Source organism: Xiphophorus couchianus, chromosome 20 (genome assembly GCF_001444195.1).
Source record: "Xiphophorus couchianus chromosome 20, X_couchianus-1.0, whole genome shotgun sequence".
NCBI classification, from domain to species: Eukaryota; Metazoa; Chordata; class Actinopteri; order Cyprinodontiformes; family Poeciliidae; genus Xiphophorus; species Xiphophorus couchianus.
The window spans coordinates 1,163,589-1,184,730 of NC_040247.1; the positions used below are offsets into that span (position 1 = coordinate 1,163,589).

At 42.2% G+C, this 21,142-nt stretch overlaps 1 protein-coding gene and 2 long non-coding RNA genes across 9 annotated transcripts in view; 2 read left to right on the top strand and 1 right to left on the bottom strand.

Annotated features, from left to right (window-relative positions):
* LOC114135579 (uncharacterized) lies at window positions 1-19,530 on the top strand. 2 transcript variants are annotated; one of them, XR_003593618.1, is made up of 7 exons: window positions 1-613; window positions 15,526-15,536; window positions 15,811-15,861; window positions 15,935-16,032; window positions 16,111-16,229; window positions 16,747-17,156; window positions 19,402-19,530. It is a non-coding gene; the product is annotated as an uncharacterized LOC114135579 (long non-coding RNA). The 2 variants fall into 2 exon arrangements; XR_003593617.1 differs by having other exon boundaries at window positions 16,788-17,156.
* arhgef3 (Rho guanine nucleotide exchange factor (GEF) 3) overlaps window positions 19,338-21,142 on the bottom strand; it is a 16,520-nt gene continuing 14,715 nt past the window's right edge. For 4 of the 6 annotated variants that reach the window (XM_028002964.1, XM_028002966.1, XM_028002969.1 and 1 more), the window contains 2 exons: window positions 20,879-21,068; window positions 19,338-19,876 (listed from right to left, as the gene is read on the bottom strand). In XM_028002964.1, the coding sequence (XP_027858765.1) occupies window positions 19,398-19,876; window positions 20,879-21,068 (669 nt within the window). In that variant the 3' untranslated portion in view covers window positions 19,338-19,397. The remainder of the gene's footprint in view (window positions 19,877-20,878; window positions 21,069-21,142) is intronic. The other 2 variants (XM_028002967.1, XM_028002970.1) reach the window with 1 other exon arrangement.
* Window positions 19,779-21,142, top strand: part of LOC114135578 (uncharacterized) — a 3,074-nt gene continuing 1,710 nt past the window's right edge. Inside the window, exons 1-2 of the long non-coding RNA XR_003593616.1 lie at window positions 19,779-19,892; window positions 20,899-21,100. This is a non-coding gene — a long non-coding RNA (uncharacterized LOC114135578). The remainder of the gene's footprint in view (window positions 19,893-20,898; window positions 21,101-21,142) is intronic.

The following is a 21,142-nucleotide window of genomic DNA, read 5'->3' on the forward strand; positions in this document are numbered from 1 at the left end:
AGTTGAGTTTATGTTAAAACATCTTGCCATAATTACAAATTCGTGACCTTGAAATGATGAATCCATGACGCAATTTAAGATATCTCAAAATGTTCTTCTTGGCTAATCATGATGTAAATGCATATATTTTAAATTACCATTCAGGATATTAGAAATGTAGTTGTTTCTAGTCAAATCTCATTTTTATATATCCAGATTTTTAGCAGAGCCAATTTTATGCTAAATCTGCCTGCCATAAAAAGGTGTTTTCCTTCCCATTGGTCCTCTGGCTCATTATTATTCAGGTGTTTGCAATCCACCGCCTCATGTGCTGCTTTTAAAGCGGTTCCCCCTCATATTGAACTTTAACCCGACGGAAATGGACGTCTCCGAGAAAAGACCACGCCACTCCGTGAAGACTGTGGCGTGGTCTCTGAGCAAAACCGGCTTTGCTGCAGCGATGGATCTCGGAATGGAGATCCAGCAGCGGTGGCTCAGATGTGGAGGATCCACCGGTTTTATTCGCGCCCCGCGGGTTGGATGATTGGTTTGTTTCCCTGGAACATCGGATCTCTGGCCTGGAGGAGAAACGGCGGAACCCCGCCAGAGGAAAAGACGGTGCAACAAACTGGCGGTGAGTGTTGAATACAGAATAATAATAATAATAATAAAGAAATGCTGTTTATTGTTTACACAGTGAGAGAGTAAAATGAGTCCAGAGTCTGTTTCACTAAACCAGGATAGCGGATTAAACCGGGATAATCTGGCTGAATCCAGCCACGATTCGGTTTCACAAACGCAGTGTTACCATGGTAATTCATCCTGTGCAGCTAGCATGCTCCAGACCAGGCTAACAGCTGTGTTCTTTGGCTCACTTGCGCATGCGCCGAAGAAATGCTTCTGGATTATTAAAAATGTACACAAACTGGAATATATTGATTTGTGTTAATTAAAATACTACTTGTTATAAGATGACATACTTTGATCATTTCAAATAATTTTAATATTTTAGTTAAAATAGTATTAATAGAAAATTGTGTGTTTGACTCACCGGACTGTTTGTTAGGTAGCTGCTGTTAATGCGCCCTCTGGTGGACAAATCACGGACAAAAGAAAATACTATTTTTATAATCGCTTCTTTTATGAGATTAACTAAATGTGTTATCGCACTGTACAGTACAAGACTATATACCATGTGTTATATAGTATCTGCGTCTGGTATAACAGCAGCACTACGGCTCAAAGGAAAGCTCTCCAAAGGGTTGTGAATACAGCCCAAAAAATCATTGGCTGCCCTCTCCCCTCACTGGAGGACCTGCACAGCGACCGCTGTCTAAGAAAAGCACAACACATCACAAAGGACACTTCTCACCCCGGATCAGTGTTGTATAAAGTACTGAAATCTCAGAGTCAAGTAAAAGTATAAGTACCTCTCCAAAATATGACTTTGGTAAAAGTCCAAGTCACTGACTGAAATGTTACTTGAGTTAAAGTCTTAAAGTATCTGAAACTTCTTGTACTTAAGTATGGAAATTACTGTAAAAATGGATGTACTCAAGTAATGTAATGAAAAGTAAAACAAGGCAAATGCAGTTTGAATGACATTTTTTATATTCTGGTAAACTTGTCAAATACACTTAAAATAATGTACCCAACCAAGTGCAGGCAAAATTAAACCTGCTAATAGATATACCTGCAGGCATCATTTAGTTAAGAAAATGAGGTGCTTTACCTATAGTACAAGGTTAACTTAACCTGCTTTACAACTGAACCAGCTTCTTAGTAAACCCTCCAGGACAGAAAATACAAAGTTTTTGTAAGCCTTAAGTTTTCCCTTCAAGTAAGATCAGTGCTGAAAATGAGAAAAATAAATAGTACAGAAAATGCGGCCAACATGAAGAAAAAGATCTGTTACGATTACTCTACTTCACAAATCAGTGAATCAGTCAATGCTACAGTCAGTAGCTGGTGCACACAACTGGTCATTATGCAAAAGAAAAAAAGAATTGGGAGGGAAATGCAGCTTATTGGCATCTGTAAACCTGGTTTTGAACTTGCATGCCTTTCCTATATTCGTTAAATTTAGTCTAAATTGCTATCGCTATGGCTTCTGTCCCCCCTTGAACAGAGGAGTCTAGGTAGCCTGCTACAGTCAACATTAAGCCTAAGCTAAATACACCACGTATGGAACTGAAACAATGCCAAACAAAGTTCATTTATGGTCAACGTTTCACAATACAGTAGTGTCTAGTGACCAAGCTATAGTTACTGAAACAGGAGGATTATAACCATTTCATAAGACGTTACCTCGATGGTAGGGTGACCAGACGTCCTCTTTTTTCCCGGACATGTCCTACTTTTCAGACCTAAAAATCGTCCGGGATTTTGGTCAACTGCCTCAAAACACATTACGTAGCTTACAGTGCATCGTGATTACATTGCCACTCCGTTCCACTACTCCATTCCAGGTTTCTTTATATGGCAAATTAGTCACGCCCTTCTGCCCAAATCCAATCACGTTGCATTATGTGTGCGAGTGTGTGTAGGAAAAGTAAAGATAACACCCCCCCCCCCCCTTCTCATCAAAGCCTAAATTGAGGTATTCAGCTGGATAATGTTCAGGTTGGCACCTTAACACTTGCTTGTCAACCTCTCTGGATGTCCACTCAAGGCATCACAATACCAAATTATTATTTTCTTTGCAGTTGTGAAACGTTTAAAACTTCCCATATTATTTCATTCCTCATAAATCATTTGCTTACTTAAACAAGCTACTCTAAAGAGAAAACTGTTCTCTGAATTTAGAAAACTAAAACTACATCAAAATCTTGCCTTATGCGATGATAATGACTTCTCTACTGTCAGACAGACCACCAAACAATCCTCACTCCCTCCTTGCATGAACTTCCTCTCACCTACTGTGGAAAAGGCTGTGTAACAAACTGCCATGCTGAGCCTTTAAGGGGCGGGGCTTAGAGCAGCTGCAGCATGCAGACGAAGAAAGAGAGAAAAGAGTAGAGTGAAAAGAGAGTATAGTTTATGTTCGCATTTTGTTTATTTTAACTTGCTGTTTGCCGTTTATTGTTACTCCTTGATGTGTGTGCGTGGAAATACAAGTAAGTGATGTTACATATTAATAATATTGTTTATTTAGCAGAGTATTTTAGTTTTACCCTTAATTAATAGCATGCTCTGTTCACGTTATACACAGTGGATTTTGTTTGTGTCGTGTATTTATGTAGAAATGTGCAGTTATGCAGTATGTGTGATGCTACTTCAGTCAGTTTATTTAGACATTGACGCTGTATTGTTGTTTAATTTCAGGAACCACACACAATTATTTAAATAAACCGCAAGTACGAGTTAAGTCACCTGGAGTACGACTCTGCGTTCTTTGGAGTTCTGACCGACTCACCACAGTGTTCTGCATAGTCACACCAGCAAAAGCAACCTCTAATTTTCAATGGTCCTTCGAGCCGGAGAGCAGACTACTGCTTAAAAGATGCAGAATTCAGAGTCAAAGGCATTGGACACTCGACCCAAACGACGAATGTCAGTTCCTTCCTACCTGTCAGATTATGACCTAAGTGGACCTGGAGCTCAGAGTAGATCCCGGACAGCAGCTGCAGGGGAACCATCAGATGAGCAAAGCGGACTAGAGTGTCCAACTGCCAGATCTCCATCACCACCCATTAGCCAGAGCTTCGACATGATGGATTTGAGGGATGATATGGAGCAAGAACGAGAGCTTTGTCAATCTATGGAGCAAGTCACCGGGGAGCAGCAGACCAGCCAAGTTCCAGAGTTTAGTGCTGCTCTCGAAGAGATGCGCCAAGAAAACGCTGAGCTTCGTAAACAGTTTCAGAGCCTGATGGTTGCTTTACAGTCCCAGCCAGCCGCCCATCAGCCTATGTTCCCACCTCCTTCACCTCAAAGTGTGTACAGTGGTGGTTATGGACCTTACCAACCCCCTACCAATTCTCCAGCATACCAGCAGCTACAATATCCAACATTCAGCTCCCGAAGAAACCTGCCATTAGATTTCACTAATCCTAGAGTTTCCCAAACATCTGGTGGTCTGCCTCATAGCCTATATTACGCAGACACACCACAGCGGAGCGCACCTTCCTATTCACATAGAGATTCTTCATTTGTCCAAGTTCCCAGCTTTAATGAGCCACAGAGAGAGACCACATACAGGGGGCCAAAGCCCACTATCCCCAGATTTACATCACCAGATCCCAGAGAGTTTGCACGCATGAAAATTGCCTTAGAGAATCTATTACCAGGCGATGCTACTGAAAGATACAAATACCAGATCCTCACTGATCATCTCCAGTGTGAAGAAGCTTCACTTGTAGCAGACTCCTACTGCAACTCAAGGCAACCTTACACTGATACAATGTTGGCTCTCACGAAGATGTATGGACAGCCCCACAAGCTTGCAGTGCAACGGATTGCAGAGTTAATGGATGGTCCAAATATACGCTGTGGTGATGTGAAGAGCTTTCGTCTGTTTGCCCTCAACGTGCGGTCACTAGTAGGCATGTTGGAACAACTGGGGCAGAGAGGTCAAATCGAGTTAGTCTGTGGCTCTCATGTTTCAAGACTCTTAAGTAAACTTCCCTATGACCTCAATGCCAGCTTTAAGAGATTTATCCATCCCCTGAGAGTAGCCATTCCTACCCTCATTGACTTTGCTGATTGGCTAGAATATGAGCTGGAAGTTCAGGAAGACAGCATGAAGCCCCCGAGGAGAGAGGAGTCGTTTAACAAGAAGCCTGATACCAAGCGCACTTCCAAACTCTCAAGTAAGACTGCTACTATCCTCCTGGGTACTGAGAAGGTATCTGGATCAAATAGTGTAGCAGCACCACCTACACCTGGATATGTTGTCAACAAGTCAAAGGGAATAGAGAAGGTTACGGCTTACTGTCCCTATTGTGACAACGACAAGCACTTCCTGAACAACTGTTCTAACTTTAAGACCTTGAGCAAAGAACAGAAGGTGACATGGATTAAAACGAATAATAAGTGTTGGCGTTGTGGACGTAATCACCAAGCGGCAAAGTGTACACTTAAAGCTCCCTGCAAAACCTGTGGTAGGAGACATTTGCTAGTGCTGCATGAGGTGAATGAGAGAGCAGAGGAGGAACCAACATCAGTTTCACCTTCAGCAGAAAGTTGCCTTGTTAACTCTGCCAATAAAGTCATGTATGTTGACCGACCAGTTTACAACTGCAAGGTGCTACTGAAGATCAGTAAGGTAGTCCTGAGAAATGGTGACAAGTCCCTTGAGACGTATGCCGTCTTAGACGATGGCTCTGAGCGGACAATCCTGCTTCAGCCTGCTGCCAAACAGTTGGGCCTTAAAGGAAGCAAAGAGGTGTTAGCTCTTCGTACAATCAGACAAGAAGTGGAGAAGCTCCACGGGGCGGCTGTGTCTTTCACAATTTCCCCAGCAGCCAACCCTGACAAAGTGTACAGCATCCAGAATGCCTTTACAGCCGAGCAACTGAGTTTAGCAGAGCATTCCCATCCAGTTGTCTCACTCCAGGAGAAGTACAAACATTTGTCAGGTTTGCCTCTTCCTCCTTTAAACAGAGTCCGCCCCATGTTGCTGATTGGCGCCGATTACACACACCTCATAACACCTGTGGAGCCAGTCAGACTGGGATCACCTGGTGAGCCAGCAGCAGTGAAGACTCTCCTCGGTTGGACACTACAGGGACCAGCACAAGCCGTGGAATCCATCACGAATGTGAGTCACTGTCTCTTCACGTCTACATCATCACCCACAGAGCTGTTCTCCTGTGTAGAGAAGTTATGGCAGATGGATGTGCTCCCTTACCGCAGTGAGAAGTTAGCAGTTAGGTCACGACAAGATCACGAAGCAGTCGGGCTCCTGCAAAACCAGACGGTGAGAGTCAATGTCAGTGGTGTTGAGCGTTATGCCACACCCCTTCTTCGAATCAAGAACATGCCTCTACTGAACTCCACACCAGAAGCAGTGTTGCCTCTCCTGAGAAGCACAGAGAAGCGCCTAGCCAAGTCGCCAGAACAAGCTGCTGCTTATCAGATGGAGATTGAGAAGCTTGTAGAATCTGGATATGTAGTGAAGTTGGTGGACCATCAGTCTGACACCATTGGTGAAGCTTGGTATATACCCCATCACATGGTTCAACATAATGGGAAGAACCGGGTGGTGTACAACTGTTCATTCCAACACCAAGGTTACAACCTAAATCAACTCCTCTTACCAGGTCCCACTCTCGGCCCTGCCTTGCTAGCGGTGCTCCTACGTTTCAGGGAACATGCTGTGGCCTTCAGCAGCGATATTCGTGGCATGTTCCACCAAGTGAGGCTCCTACCGGCAGATCGACCCCTGCTTCGGTTTCTGTGGCGGGACATGAACCGAGACAAGCCCCCTGATGTCTACGAGTGGCAAGTACTTCCATTTGGAACTACTTGCAGCCCTTGTTGCGCAACGTTCGCGTTGCAGAAACACGTCATAGACCACAGCCAACCAGAAGAAGATGTTCGTGTTGCCATTAACAAGTCCTTCTATGTGGACAACTGCTTACAGAGTCTCACATGTCCAATAGCCGCCAAGACACTCATTAACAAACTGCGCTACCTTCTGGCCGATGGGGGATTCGAGTTGAGGCAGTGGGCCAGTAATAATCCAGATGTTATCTGCCATCTTCCTCCAGACCTCAGGTCATCCAGTTGTGAGCTGTGGCTCAGTCAAAGTCAGTCCGACATCCAAGAGCCAGCCCTTGGGCTACACTGGAACTGTAAGTCTGACACCCTCACTTACAAACACAGACGAATCGATTGCTCAGTGGCTACTATGAGAAACATCTATAGAGTTTTAGCTAGCCAGTACGATCCTCTTGGCTACATAGTGCCTTATACCACCCGAGCCAAAGTTATTGTACGCCACCTGTGGGAGAAGCAGAGGGATTGGGATGACCCACAACTCCCTGAGGAGCTGCTGCAGAAGTGGCATGCATGGGAAGCAGAGCTGGAACAGTTGCACAAGATCACACTGCCTAGGTGCTACACCAGTCACAGATTAGACCAGCCCAACTGTATGAGAGATATCCATGTATTCTGTGATGCCTCTGAACAGGCATATGGATCAGTGGCTTATCTCAGAACAGAGAGTCCAGAAGGAGAAGTCGAGGTTGCCTTCCTTGCAGCTCGATCTCGTGTTGCTCCAAAGAAGCAGCAATCTGTTCCTCGGTTAGAGTTGTGTGCTGCTCTAACAGGTGCTCAGCTCTGCAAAGTCGTCAGCTCTGAGTTAACTCTTCCCATACGCAGCTGTACCTTGTGGTCTGACTCAGCCACAGTCCTAACCTGGTTGGGTTCAGACTCCTGCAGATACAAGGTTTTTGTGGGCACTCGTGTGGCAGAAATACAAGATATGACAGAAGCTTCCACGTGGAGATATGTGCCCTCAAGAGACAACCCAGCAGATGATATTACTCGTGGCCTCACTATCCAAGACATCTGCAAAGGCAGTAGATGGACCGATGGACCTGAATTCCTGAAACTAGCTCCAGGTTACTGGCCTGATCTATCACCTCCACCCCAGAGTAATCCTGAAGGTGAGCTGAAACGACAAGCTGTTTGTCTAACTGTGTCCAGCTCCAGTGTTCCAGATCCACGCCAGCACCAAACTTGGGACAGCTACTTGGAGGCCATCGTACATCACCTTCACGGGGCGGCTGGTCCCAACCACCCTATCACTGCTGATTCCTATGCTGCTGCTGAGTTGGAAGCTCTACAACGATCCCAAAGGGAATCATTCTTGGAGGAAATCACCCTGCTAATGGCCGGTAAACCTATTGCCAAATCTAGTTGTCTTCTTTTACTTGCACCTGAGTTTGATGAAAAAACAGGGCTCATCAGAGTAGGAGGCCGTCTACGCCGGAATCCTGACCTGGCTGTAGATGAAGTTCACCCTATTGTTCTGGACCCCAGACACGCTCTGACCCAACTCATCATACAAGATTATGATAGGAAGCTTCAACATCCTGGGCCAGAAAGGGTGTTCGCTGAGATCAGAAGGAGATATTGGGTGCTACGTGGACGTGAAGCAGTACGCCGCCATCAGAGATCCTGCGCTGAGTGCAAGAGGTGGAAAGGTCAACCTAACCCACCCCGGATGGCGGATCTCCCTCCAGCCAGACTGCGTCTATTCAAGCCGGCATTTTATTCCACGGGGGTGGATTGTTTTGGGCCATACACCATCAAGATCCGACGCAGTCATGAGAAAAGGTGGGGAATATTGTTTAAATGTCTAACTACAAGAGCAGTGCACCTTGATTTGATCCCGAGTATGGACACAGATGCTTTCTTAATGGCTCTGAGACGCTTTGTAGCCAGGCGTGGGAAACCCAAGGAGATCCTCTGTGACCAGGGGACAAACTTCAGAGGAGGAGAACGTGAGTTGCAGGAAGCATTTCAAGCTCTTCACCCTGACCTCAAAGAGCAGCTAGCTTGCCAGCAAATCAAGTTCATTTTCAATCCCCCTGGTTCCCCACACTTTGGAGGTTGCTGGGAGCGTGAAATTCGCTCGCTAAAGACTGCTCTTCAAGTCATCATTGGAGCCCAAATCGTCACTGAAGAGGTGCTGCACACCGTTCTGATCGAAATCGAGGGGATGCTTAATTCAAAACCCCTAGGTTACATCTCATCCGAAGTAGCAGATCCTGACCCAGTGACCCCTAACTATCTCATCATGGGACGGCGGGATGCTTCGCTGCCGCAAGTCATCTATGACAGCCCGGAGATTCTTGGGAGGAGAAGATGGAGACACAGCCAGATTCTAGCCGACCATTTCTGGCAGAACTTTCTGAAGTACTACCTGCCAGGACTCCAAGCCCGCCAGAAGTGGCAGACTGAATCAGCAAATCTACAAGTAGGAGATGTGGTTATGATCGTGGACAACCAGTTTCCGCGAGCCCTCTGGCCTGTGGGTAAAGTCTCTCAAGTTTTTCCTGGACCAGACACCCGGATCAGATCTGCTGAAGTGACTGTAAAGGGACGAACCTACATTCGACCCGTGGCAAGGCTTGTCAGCCTACCTGCCCTGCCTAATGATGATTAATCACCTCCTTTTATTCAGCCTTTTTCTTGATATTCGTATTCACAGGTGAATACAGGGGCGGCTGTGGAAAAGGCTGTGTAACAAACTGCCATGCTGAGCCTTTAAGGGGCGGGGCTTAGAGCAGCTGCAGCATGCAGACGAAGAAAGAGAGAAAAGAGTAGAGTGAAAAGAGAGTATAGTTTATGTTCGCATTTTGTTTATTTTAACTTGCTGTTTGCCGTTTATTGTTACTCCTTGATGTGTGTGCGTGGAAATACAAGTAAGTGATGTTACATATTAATAATATTGTTTATTTAGCAGAGTATTTTAGTTTTACCCTTAATTAATAGCATGCTCTGTTCACGTTATACACAGTGGATTTTGTTTGTGTCGTGTATTTATGTAGAAATGTGCAGTTATGCAGTATGTGTGATGCTACTTCAGTCAGTTTATTTAGACATTGACGCTGTATTGTTGTTTAATTTCAGGAACCACACACAATTATTTAAATAAACCGCAAGTACGAGTTAAGTCACCTGGAGTACGACTCTGCGTTCTTTGGAGTTCTGACCGACTCACCACAGTGTTCTGCATAGTCACACCAGCAAAAGCAACCTCTAATTTTCACCTACTTTTCTTTCCAGCTTTTAGATAATTCATTATTTTTCATTTTGTTTACTAAATCGTTTATTTATTTATCTATACTCTATATCTTCAAAATCTTCTTTTTATTTTCTTTCTGTATTTGGTTGCTTAAGAGGAAAGGAGATCGGGTTTTTTCTGTTGTTGCTCCTCTTCTATGGAACAATCTACTTTTCCAAATTAGATCTGCCCACAGCCTGGATCATTTTAAATCGCTTCTTAAAACTCGGTTTTTATTCCTTGGCATTTAATTGAACTAGTGTTTTGATACTCTGTTTTTATTCATTTGTGTTATTGTCATTCTTGTGCAGCACTTTGGTGCAGTTTTATGCCTGTTTTTAAAGTGCTATATAAATAAATTTGACATTGCTTTTTTCTTATAACTCCTACCTGAGCTCCTCCCTGCTCTGCTGCCTGATCTGCTTCACTCTTCTTGCTCTCCTGTTTTATCCTAACTTTTCTGATTGCCTTATTCTCTCTTTTTAGCTCCTCCATCCACATTTCTAACTCGCCCATTCCTTCACTACTCATATTTTTTTTGATTTGATTTTTGTTTTCTGTCGTACTTCATCCTATAACTCAGTCAGTGTTTTTGAGTGTTTAATTGGCCCTGAAAGTAATATTTTTCTATCAATTTATTTAAATTCTTTACTGAGTTAGGGTTTTGTCTTTCCATAAACTTCCAGTCCTTACACTGGAGTTTATCTTTCGGTGTTAATTTGCTATTCCCTTTTCCCATTTTGAGCAATTTAGTCAATTTCGTTCCAGTCTTAAAAACACATAGGGTGGACTCTAAAAGACTGGATAAATTCTTAGCAGGACGGTGATCAATCCCCTGTTGTGGTAATTCCCTCTTCAACCTTTTCAGGTGGGAAATTCTTGCCTACATGCATCCACCAGAGGTTCACCGTTTGCACTCCTGCCGTTTGGTATGAGGACAAATACCTAGTGGTATCTAAATTCCTCCAAGTACTCTCACACTCACACACACACTTGGTATTACGGGTTTTTCAGTTTACGCGGACTCCGCCGTCCTTCTGTTACGGATTTTTCAGTCCTTCTGTTACCAATCAGTGCCTAGGATTCATGGGGTTTTACACCCCAAAGACCCTCAATCGTTCGCTCACTTTTTAATTTAAACGCTACTCACTTGTCCCCCCTTCACGGACGTCCTGTCAGCCGTTGGTTTCCAGCAGGCGGGTCGGAGACACAGTCCTGGAAAAGATGTGAGACTCCTAGGGGCCTGCCGTGGCCACGGTCTTCTGATGTCCGTCTCTCCCGCTGGAAACCGCAGGCGTATCGGACTCCTTTATCCATCCATCCATCTTCTTCCGCTTATCCGAGGTCGGGTCGCGGGGGTAGCAGCTTCAGAAGGGAGGCCCAGACTTCCCCCTCTCCAGCCACTTCTTCCAGCTCTTCCGGGGGAATCCCGAGGCGTTCCCAGGCCAGCCGAGAGACATAGTCCCTCCAGCGTGTCCTGGGTCTTCCCCGGGGCCTCCTCCCGGTGGGACGTGCCCGGAACACCTCACCAGGGAGGCGTCCAGGAGGCATCCTGACCAGATGCCCAAGCCACCTCAACTGGCTCCTCTCGATGTGAAGGAGCAGCGGCTCTACTCTGAGTCCCTCCCGGATGACTGAGCTTCTCACCCTATCTCTAAGGGAGAGCCCAGCCACCCTACGGAGAAAACCCATTTCGGCCGCTTGTATCCGCGATCTTGTTCTTTCAGTCATGACCCAAAGCTCATGACCATAGATGAGGGTGGGAACGTAGATCGACCGGTAAATCGAGAGCTTCGCTTTTTGGCTCAGCTCTCTCTTCACCACGACGGACCGGTACAGCGCCCGCTTGACAGCAGACACTGCGCCAATCCGCCTGTCGATCTCCCGCTTCCTTCTTCCCCCATTCGTGAACAAGATCCCGAGATACTTGAACTCCTCCACTTGGGGCAGGACACCCCCCTTGACCCGGACAAGGCACTCTACCCTTTTCCGGCTCAAAAAAATGGCCTCGGATTTGGAGGCCCTGATCCCCATCCCGGCCGCTTCACACTCTGCTGCGAACCGCTCCAGCGAGAGCTGCAGATCACGATCTGATGAAGCCAAAAGGACCACATCGTCTGCGAAAAGCAGAGATGAGATCCTAAGGCCACCAAATCGGATCCCCTCAACACCTTGGCTGGTCTAGAAATTCTGTCCATGAAAGTGATGAACAGAATCGGTGACAAAGGGCAGCCCTGGCGGAGTCCAACTCTCACCGGAAACGAGCCCGACTTACTGCCGGCAATGCGGACCAGACTCTGACACCGGTCATACAGGGACCTGACAGCCCGTATCAAAGGGCCCGGTACCCCATACTCCCGGAGAACCCCCCACAGGGCTCCCCGAGGGACACGGTCGAACGCCTTCTCCAAGTCCACAAAACACATGTAGACTGGTTGGGCGAACTCCCATGCACCCTCCAGGACCCTGCCGAGGGTGTAGAGCTGGTCCAGTGTTCCACGACCAGGACGAAAACCACACTGCTCTTCCTGAATCCGAGGTTCGACTGTCCGACGGATAGTTTCCAGCAGGCGGGTCGGAGACACAGTCCTGGAAAGGATCTGTGAGACTCCTAGGAGCCTGCGGTGGTCACGGTCTTCTGATGTCCGTTCCTCCCTCTGGAAGCCGCAGATTTCTGCCTCTGCTCTCAAGCTTCATCTGAGTCTAGCCCTGCTTTTGTGGTCGTTATTTAATGTTATTTCGAAATTAAAATATCCAGGGTGGCACCCAATACCTCAAAGTCCCTGATTGATACATTTTGATGAATGTTCTCCCAATTGTCTGAAATATATTTGATTTCTCTTCTTTAGTTTCTTCTTCCGGGGTCTGATTCTTTTTTTTGTCCATCTTTTCTTTGTCTTGTGGCTCAGCCTTTGAATTTTCTTCCCTGGCTTTAAGTCTGTCCATCTTTAATTTCAGTCCAGCAATTTCTTGATTGAGCTCTTTGTTCACCTTGCCAATCCAGTACAACTGTTGTGATTTCTCTTTCATTGAATTGTTAAAAAATTTCTTATCTACCATTGTTCCCCATTTTACCTTCCTATTATGGGTTGACAGGGCTTTGTTTTCTGATTGTAGTTGTTCAATTGTCCCTTTAGCCTCGTCCAATTCACTATTCAAAGTCCTGAATTGTTGCTTCAAATAATCATTTTTGTTGACCAGCCTTTCATTTTCTGCCTGCCAGTTATCTTTTTTCCTGGCAGTCAGTCGCTCAATTTTCAGCCTCAGATTTTCAACAGTTTTCTGAAGCTTCTTGTTCTCTCCTGTAAGCTTCCAGCAGCTCTTCTCCAAACTTTCCACGTTCTCCAGCAATACATTTTGTCCCGCCATCGTTGAGTTTTGTTTGAGATTGAAGACTGCAAATGAATTTCTCTGTGGAATCTGGGAATATAAAGACAGGCGGCTGTGATGTCACAGACAGGATGAGTGACATCACAGCTTCACGTCAAAGCCACAAGAAGTCTGTTGGGTGAGGGGGAGGGAAAGGGGGGCGGATGTTTTTTTTTTAACTTTATTCGCAGACACACTGTATAACGACAGAGTTATGCCTCATTTGTTCTGCCTCAAGAAAAAACAAATACAGATAAACATATTCAAGATAAAGAAAAAGCTAAGGGTTCATTTAAAGCAATACAGATTTCAATTGTTTTATTTTCTGTAGCTCTTTTTCTGTCATCTTCATGTCGAAACTCCCAGGATTTTCTGTTTTTTATTCATTTTTATTTTTCACAGATTGTGAGAACATCCCACCTTTAAATGGCTTGTTTTCCGGTAGAGAAGAGACATTAAAAAAAAAATTAAAGATAGGCAACAAGATTCTATGAAACAGTGTCATTGTTTTTATTGTTTTATACTTGTGCATATGTATTAATTGTTTTTATCTTGTAACCAGGTTGCTATGTATTGCAAATTTTTTGCTCAGGTGATCTAGATCTCAACGGGGTTTACCTGGTTAAATAAAGGAATATGAATTACACCCATTGAGTAAATATGAATGCAGCAGCGCCCTCTGCTGTTTGACAAAGGTAAAAAAAAAAAACAACCCCAAAACTACTTGCCGCATGTTTACGTTTATTAAGTGTTATGTCACCGAATATCTTACAAAACTCAAACTCTTATGCATCACTCAATCAGTAGGTGGGGTCAAAACACTTTGTTTCTCTCTCTCGCTTTTTTGTAACGAGTAACTAAACCACACATTGAAAATGTATCGGAGTAAAAGTACGCAATTAAGTTCGGAAATATAGTGAAGTAAAAGTGAAAGTCATCAAAAATTTTCATACTCCAGGAAAGTATGAAGTACTCCAAAATATACTTAAGTAAAGTAGTGAAGTATTTTTACTTCGTTACTATACAACACTGCCCCGGACCTTCTCTGTTCACACTGCTGCCTTCAGGCAGAAGATACAGAGGAACCAGAACCAGAACCAACCGTCTCAGACAGTTTCTACCCGACAGCAATAACAAAACTAAATGCAATCAAAAACAACTGTATTGACTATTTGTCCCAAAAACTTAATTCCAAAATCGAAAAAATTCAAATCTCAAAAGTGATCAAAGCAAAATGAAATAAACTCAAACAGTCAATACTGGGCATCATGGGTTCTGCTTTACGCAGTCCAAACAAAAGGTCAAACAGTCAAAATGCAGCTCTTTGTTTACTTTATTCCGTTTTTTGGCTAAAAACAAGTTACAGGCTTTGGATAAACCTACCCTAACTCCTGCACCTGTTCTCTCTGATAAAACTGACTGACTGATGACAGACAGGTAAAAACCATAAGACCACCCATCTGCCTCAAGACTCATCTAAACTCTACGTATTTATACTGTGAAACACACCCACTTCCCAAACTGAAATCAATTAACTAATTAAGTGAATTACTAACCAAAAACTTATTTAGAAACAAAATAAACATTCTAATTATAAATCAACTACAAAACAAAAAAATAAATTAAATAATCTACATTCTAAACTTTAACTGAAAATAATGGAGAAATAGCTCCTACAACAACCATTAATCATCATAAATGATGGATGTGAGAATGTGGCTGTTCTTACTTTTTTAAAAAATTTTTTTATTCTTGCGTTGTGTGTGAATTGTGAGACAGTTATTTTTTGGTTTTGGGCATATGCACCGACTGATGGCACCTTTTGAATTTCGTTGTCCTTGTGACAATGACAATAAAGATTTATCTATCTATCTTATCTTATGAGAAACTCTATAATTTATTATGCTATTTTTCGTCACGTTTGGTTATTGTACTAGGTAGGATATACTCCATTTATTTGAATTAAATCAAGCCATTTTAGTTGTACTTTACACACTTCACTGATGAATTTCAAAATTAATAATTTGACTATTTTAAAAATGCACAGTGTAAATTACAAAATATTTAAATCATGTACTTATTTCCCCATAAACATCCTTTTTGTCTCCATCGAGGAGGCGGCCTTGTGTAGCGAAACATACAGAAGGCCGCCTTCTAGCCTTCTAGATTCGCACTTTTTATGTGGAGAGAAAGTCAGAATTCATCATGTTTGCGTGGAAATCTAAACTAGCCATTGCCTCGAAAATGACTAAGGCTCTCAGCAGTCTGGCCTTTCTTCCTTTCGCTTGGATTGTCTCCGGTAATTTATTTAGTTTTATTTTTTCCCGGGCCAATCAGCGAACAGAAGGAGAAGTTGTGAGCGATGACGTGGATTTTCTGCGCCGTTTCAGGATTGTAGTCTGCCTGTAGTTTTAGCAATGGCAGCCGAGGAAGTGAAGGAAGTTGTTCAGTCTTTGTTCAAATATTGAATTAACATTAACAGCGTTTCATCTGGATCTGCTCTTCTCTCTCGGCTTTGGAGGACGGTTGTTTACGGTGCAGGTAACTTACAGTAAGCTTCCTGGCATTTACCTGGTGCATTACGTCACGGGCAAACGTTAGCAGTTGGGTAAAATGTAAAAGCTAAACACAGACCAGGTCTTCAGGAAGCAATTGTTTATCAATAATGGTCCAGAAACTCTGTATGAAGCAAATAGCATAGCAGGCTAATGCTAATCAGGAAGCCGTCTTCACAATGCGGAAACGAACAACAGTCGTTACAAGCCACAACAGGGGTGAGATTTTATTCCTTTTTGTTCACATTTAATGTTCAAACTCTTGAAATGCTCACATCTGTGGTTTTCACAGAATGAGCTCTGTGCACAACCATGCAGTTACTATCGGCCTAGTCCAATCCCTGAGGGCATATCCGGATTTTCAGCGCGTGGAGAGTGGCGTTCTCATTTGTAAGGAATTTAAAACATAATTTGGTATCGATACGTTTGCATCTATACAATTTTGACACAGACTTACTTTTATTCCAGCTTCTTGTAAGACTTATTTTGAGACGATATGAAGAAACTTTAGGTACCAGCAGCCGCACCTTGCACACAAGGCCGCTTTGCAGAAGAACTCCTCCAAGAGTCGGGCAAGAAGGAAGAGAGTAAGTTCCACAAATTATATTGAATTTTAGTGATTTGTGAGCAATCTACGGAAGAAGAATAGGGCCACTGGAAAAAAATAACTCCCCAGAATTCTAAGAAATTTTGACGTTACTCTTAGAAGTACGGAAGATGATTAGAGACACTGAAACAAAATTGCCTCCAAAAATGTAAAAAATAAAAATAAAAAGGATGTTAATCAGAGAAGTATGGAAGAGAATTGGAGTAAAAAAGATAAAATTTGGATTATTTTTCTTAGTAATTTGGACATAAATCTCAGACGTACAGAGGAAGATTAGGGCCTCTGAAAAAATTCTTCCTTTTTTGTGGATGTTAATCTGAGAATTGTGGATGAGAATTAGGGTTACTAAAATGACAAGATTCTGGCTTTTTTTAACCAAAGGAAATTTGGAAGTTAATCTCAGAAGTACGAGCGATGATTAGAGTCACTGAAAAAAATAATGATAAGGTTAAGGATGATTATTTTTCTTACATTGTCCCTAATGTTCCTCCATACAGGTCAGCTATTTTGATGAAACCTGATCTTCTGCCTGTTGCAGTTACTGTTGGCCAGGCAGAGCATGCTGAAAGCGGAGGAGCTGGAGCTCCGGCGCGGCGTCACGACGGAGCTGATGTCCGACGAGGAGGACGGCGCGTTGGACGGCACGTATGGATGGATTGTGCGTCGTCCCTCGTTTCGTAGGAAGGAACTCAGCGACCTTTGCACGGCTCTTCAGAGCAGACTGGATTCCTCTCCGAAGTACAACGCCACACATCACCAGCGGCTGCGCTTTGGACCCGACTCTGACAGACCGCCGCCCAGCAACTACAGCGGCGAGGCGGCGAAGAGACACTTCAAACCAGAGGCTTTGCCCGTAATTCTAGAATAACTACCAGAACTCCTTCACTTTACAACATAAAAACATTCGGTACGTCTGGAAGAGGATTAGGACCAAAAAAACAAAATTATGACTTTTTCTTATTCTCAGATTTCTGCTTTGTTTCTAGTTATTTTTACTTTTTCAGATTTTCTACTTCGTTCTGACTTTTTAGATTTCTAATTCTTTTTACATATTTCTGACTTTTTTTTATATTTTGATAATTTTTCTCAGATTTCAGAATTTTATGTCCTTTAGATACGACTAATGGAATCTTACCCACTCTCAGGGGGTAAGTGGGTTAAGATTTGTGACTTTTTTCTTATATTTCTGACTTATTGTAGAATTTCTAACTTTTATGTTTCTAACTTTCTTTTTCTCTGATTTCTAAATTTTCCTTTTTTTCAGATTTCTGTTTTTTTGGGGGTGTTTAACTTTTTTCCAGATTTTATTTATTTTCTCAGATTAATGTTGAAATTCTGTTTTGTCCTTGAATTTATTTTCTACGCAGTCAGAATTGTTTTCATGATATACGATTGTAACAAGAACTTTTCCATAAACCTGGTTTATTTCTTGCAAGGAAAATGTTTGCAGCTCTTTTTTGCACTCATTTACAAATTATATCCAACTTGTACACAGAAAAAATCATTTAGACACTTTGGAAATTTATTGAGTCTTTGATTAAACAAAGATGTTCCTGGATGCCTTTTTTTGTACGCAGCAGAATAAAGGGGATGTTTTCCTTTCATGCCTCTGGGATGTGCAATCAGTTATAATCAACACATTTAGCTCAATTAATATTCCTGAATTATGAGTTACATATAAATAAACAATGATTCAGGCATTCATATGGACATATTCCTCATATATTGTCTTTATGTACAACAGCTTTCTCTTTGCACAAAAACCAACTAGGATCTGTCTGAGATTTTATAAAATACAGAAACATAAACAATGGACTCTTGGTTCTGATTTTAAAACTGAAAATGCTCTAAAAGATGAATGGTTCTGCTGCTAAACGGGTTCCTCTCCATTTCCACTGAAACTGGGTCAACTCATAGCTGAGACAAACAATAAAATGTTTATAAAACTGCATTTAAAACCCCAAACCCATCTGGATAAATACAGTATGAGCTTTTTTCCAAACATGAAAGTAAAGCTGAATGCTCAGCATAAAATAAAACTTTTTTTTTTTTACAGTGAGAGTTGTTGGAACAATGAAAATAGCGCCACCATCTGTTACCATCAAACAAAACCAAATATTTCTGGAATTAATTTTATTTGCTACAGAAACACAAAATTTGAGGTTTTTCTCCAGTTTCTAGTGAAAATTAGATACATTTTACTGGATGATAAATTATTGCAATAAATGATCATTTTATTGTTTTGACACCATTTTCAAATATTGATAGTATCGATAACGGTGTAATTTTGTAAAGAACTCAACACTGCAAAGATACACTGCAAAATGTATTACCAAGTATTTTTGGTTTAGTCATAGTACACTTGAAATAAGTCAAAACTAAATTACAAGTAACTTTTCAGCAAGATAGAGGAGCTTGATTAAATATTGATGAAAAAGTTCTAGTTCCACTGGAACCAAGGAAGTGAAGTTAACGGGCCTGTGCTGTCACCTAGCAACCCCAGCCAAGCTAAAGCCCGTTACCTAGCAACCAACTTCTAGTTCCACTGGCAGATTACTTCACTAAAATATGTTGGACATGTCTTGCTATGAGTGAAATAATCTAGCACGGTTTAAAATGAAAAATTACGGTTTAAAGAAGATACAAGATCTCAGACATTTTCTAGAAAAAAGCAGAAAATTTCAGTTTGTAAAGACAAAAATTTGCCACAAGAAACTCAGAAATTTTTTAGAAAAAGTAAATCATTCTTGAATATTAATAAAGAAGTAGTAGTTCCACTGGCAGATTATTTCACCTATTACTTTGGAAAAATGTTATAAAAGAATAAAAAAAATCCAGTGGATCTAGTTTGTTTTTAAAATAAATATTAGGAAATTATTGGCTTAAAACAAGCTCCTATATCTTGCTGAAAAGTTACTTCGTTAGTTTTATTTTAATTTAAATGCACTAAGATGTTTGCATTTGAAACTAGACCTAAATACCTGGTAAGATTTTGTGTTTTTGCAGTGTAAGAGAAAACTTTAATAAAAAACACCCAGTTTGTGGCTGGAAGGTCACAATTTCCTAATATTAACCAGTAGAACCAACATTTTGTTGAGTATTTGAACTGATTCTGCATTCGGTTGAATTCAGTTCTGTTTATTTTCCGTCAGCATCTGCAGATCATTTCCTGGTTGTCTCCAGCGTCCGTGCTGACTTCCTCCTCCTCCTCTTCGTTCAGAGCGACCTTCCCAGCTGAAGTCTCTACTTCCTGGTCCATCCTGCAGTCTGCAGGTGGTTCTGATTCCGGTGTTGACTCCGTCTCACCGTCCATCTCTGGTTCTACTGATGACATCCCATCATCGGCGGCCATCATGTTCTCTGAGAATAAACCGACATCTTCCAGATTCAGATCTTCTGTCTTTGCCAAAGTTTCGTTTTTGATTCCTGAATCTTCGCTCGAATCGGTCGGTTCTCCTGGTTCTGGTTCTGTACGCCGTTCCGTCTGAGGAGTCTGCTCTCCCGCCGCCTCTTTGGCCTGCCGGATGCAGTTGATCCACTGCTGCTTGTTGAAGGCGTCGCTCGCCTGGAAGCAGTGCGTCTGCAGCTGGCTTCCTGACCGGCACGAAACCCGGAAGAAGTTCTTGGCTGAGAAGAGAAGAAAGTTAGTTTTAATAATAAATTATTTTTAAAATATCTGGGGAAAAATCATCCAACACTCTAAAACAGGGGTGTGACTGTGGCTCTTTAGCTAAAAAATATACAAATTTGGAGAACTACACTGCAAAAACACAAAATATTACTATGTGTATGTGTTTGTTTTGTTAATAGTGCAAATAAATTATCACACTTGAAATTAGACAAAACTACCTTACAAGTAACTTTTCAGCAAGTAATAGGATATGTTTTAAGACAATAATTGTTGAAGAATCATTAAAAAGTGCTAGATTTTGATTATGATTATTTCACTTATAACATGCAAAAATTGTTACAAGTGAAATTGGAAGTAGTACTTTTAAAAAACCAATATTAAGGAATTATTCATTTAGCGCAAGCTCTGATATTGAGCTGAAAAATTACTTATAAGTTAGTTTTGTCTTATTTCATTTGTAGAAAGATGTATGCGCTAAGAACTAGAACAAAATACAAAATTTTGCAGTGCATCCAGTGACCACACTGTAAAAACACAAAATCTTACCAAATATTTATGATCTAGTTTCAAGTGCAAACATCTTACTACATTTAAATTAAGGCAAAAATGACTTAGAAGTATTTTTTCAGCAAGACATAGAAACTTGTTTTAAGTCAATAATTCCTTAACATTTATTTTAAATAAAGTTCAGGTTTCATGAAAAATTATTTCACTTATCTAATATGGAAAAAATATTAGAAGTGAAATAATCAGCCAGTGGATCTAGAACTGGGTTGCTAGGTAACAGGCGGGGCTTGGCTGGGGTTGCTAGGTAACATGAAGTGCCGGTTGACTGTGAAATAATCTGCCAGTGGAACTAGCATTTTTCATCAATATTGAAGAATTATTGATTTAAACAAGCTTCCATTTCTTGATCAAAAGTTAATTTTAAGTTCATCTCGTCTTATTTCAATCAGCTCTTATTTGTCTTTTCCATCGCTGTAACTTATGTCACGGACTTCGCTCGGTGTTGCTGAAGGCCCCTCTGATGGACCCGCCCACTCTCAGCTCGCCGTCCGATACGTCCTCCAGGTCCAGCTGGCGGATGGGGATTGGCTGGCGGCAGAGCTGGTAGCTGACCGGCTGGCTGTTCAGCGAAACCGACCGGGTGATCACCAAAATGTCCTGGAACAGAAACACGTGGAGCTTCTGCAAAACCACAGAAAAATGATGAAAGTTTGGTGAGAAACTATCAAAACAATAAAAATGACGGGAATCAGGAG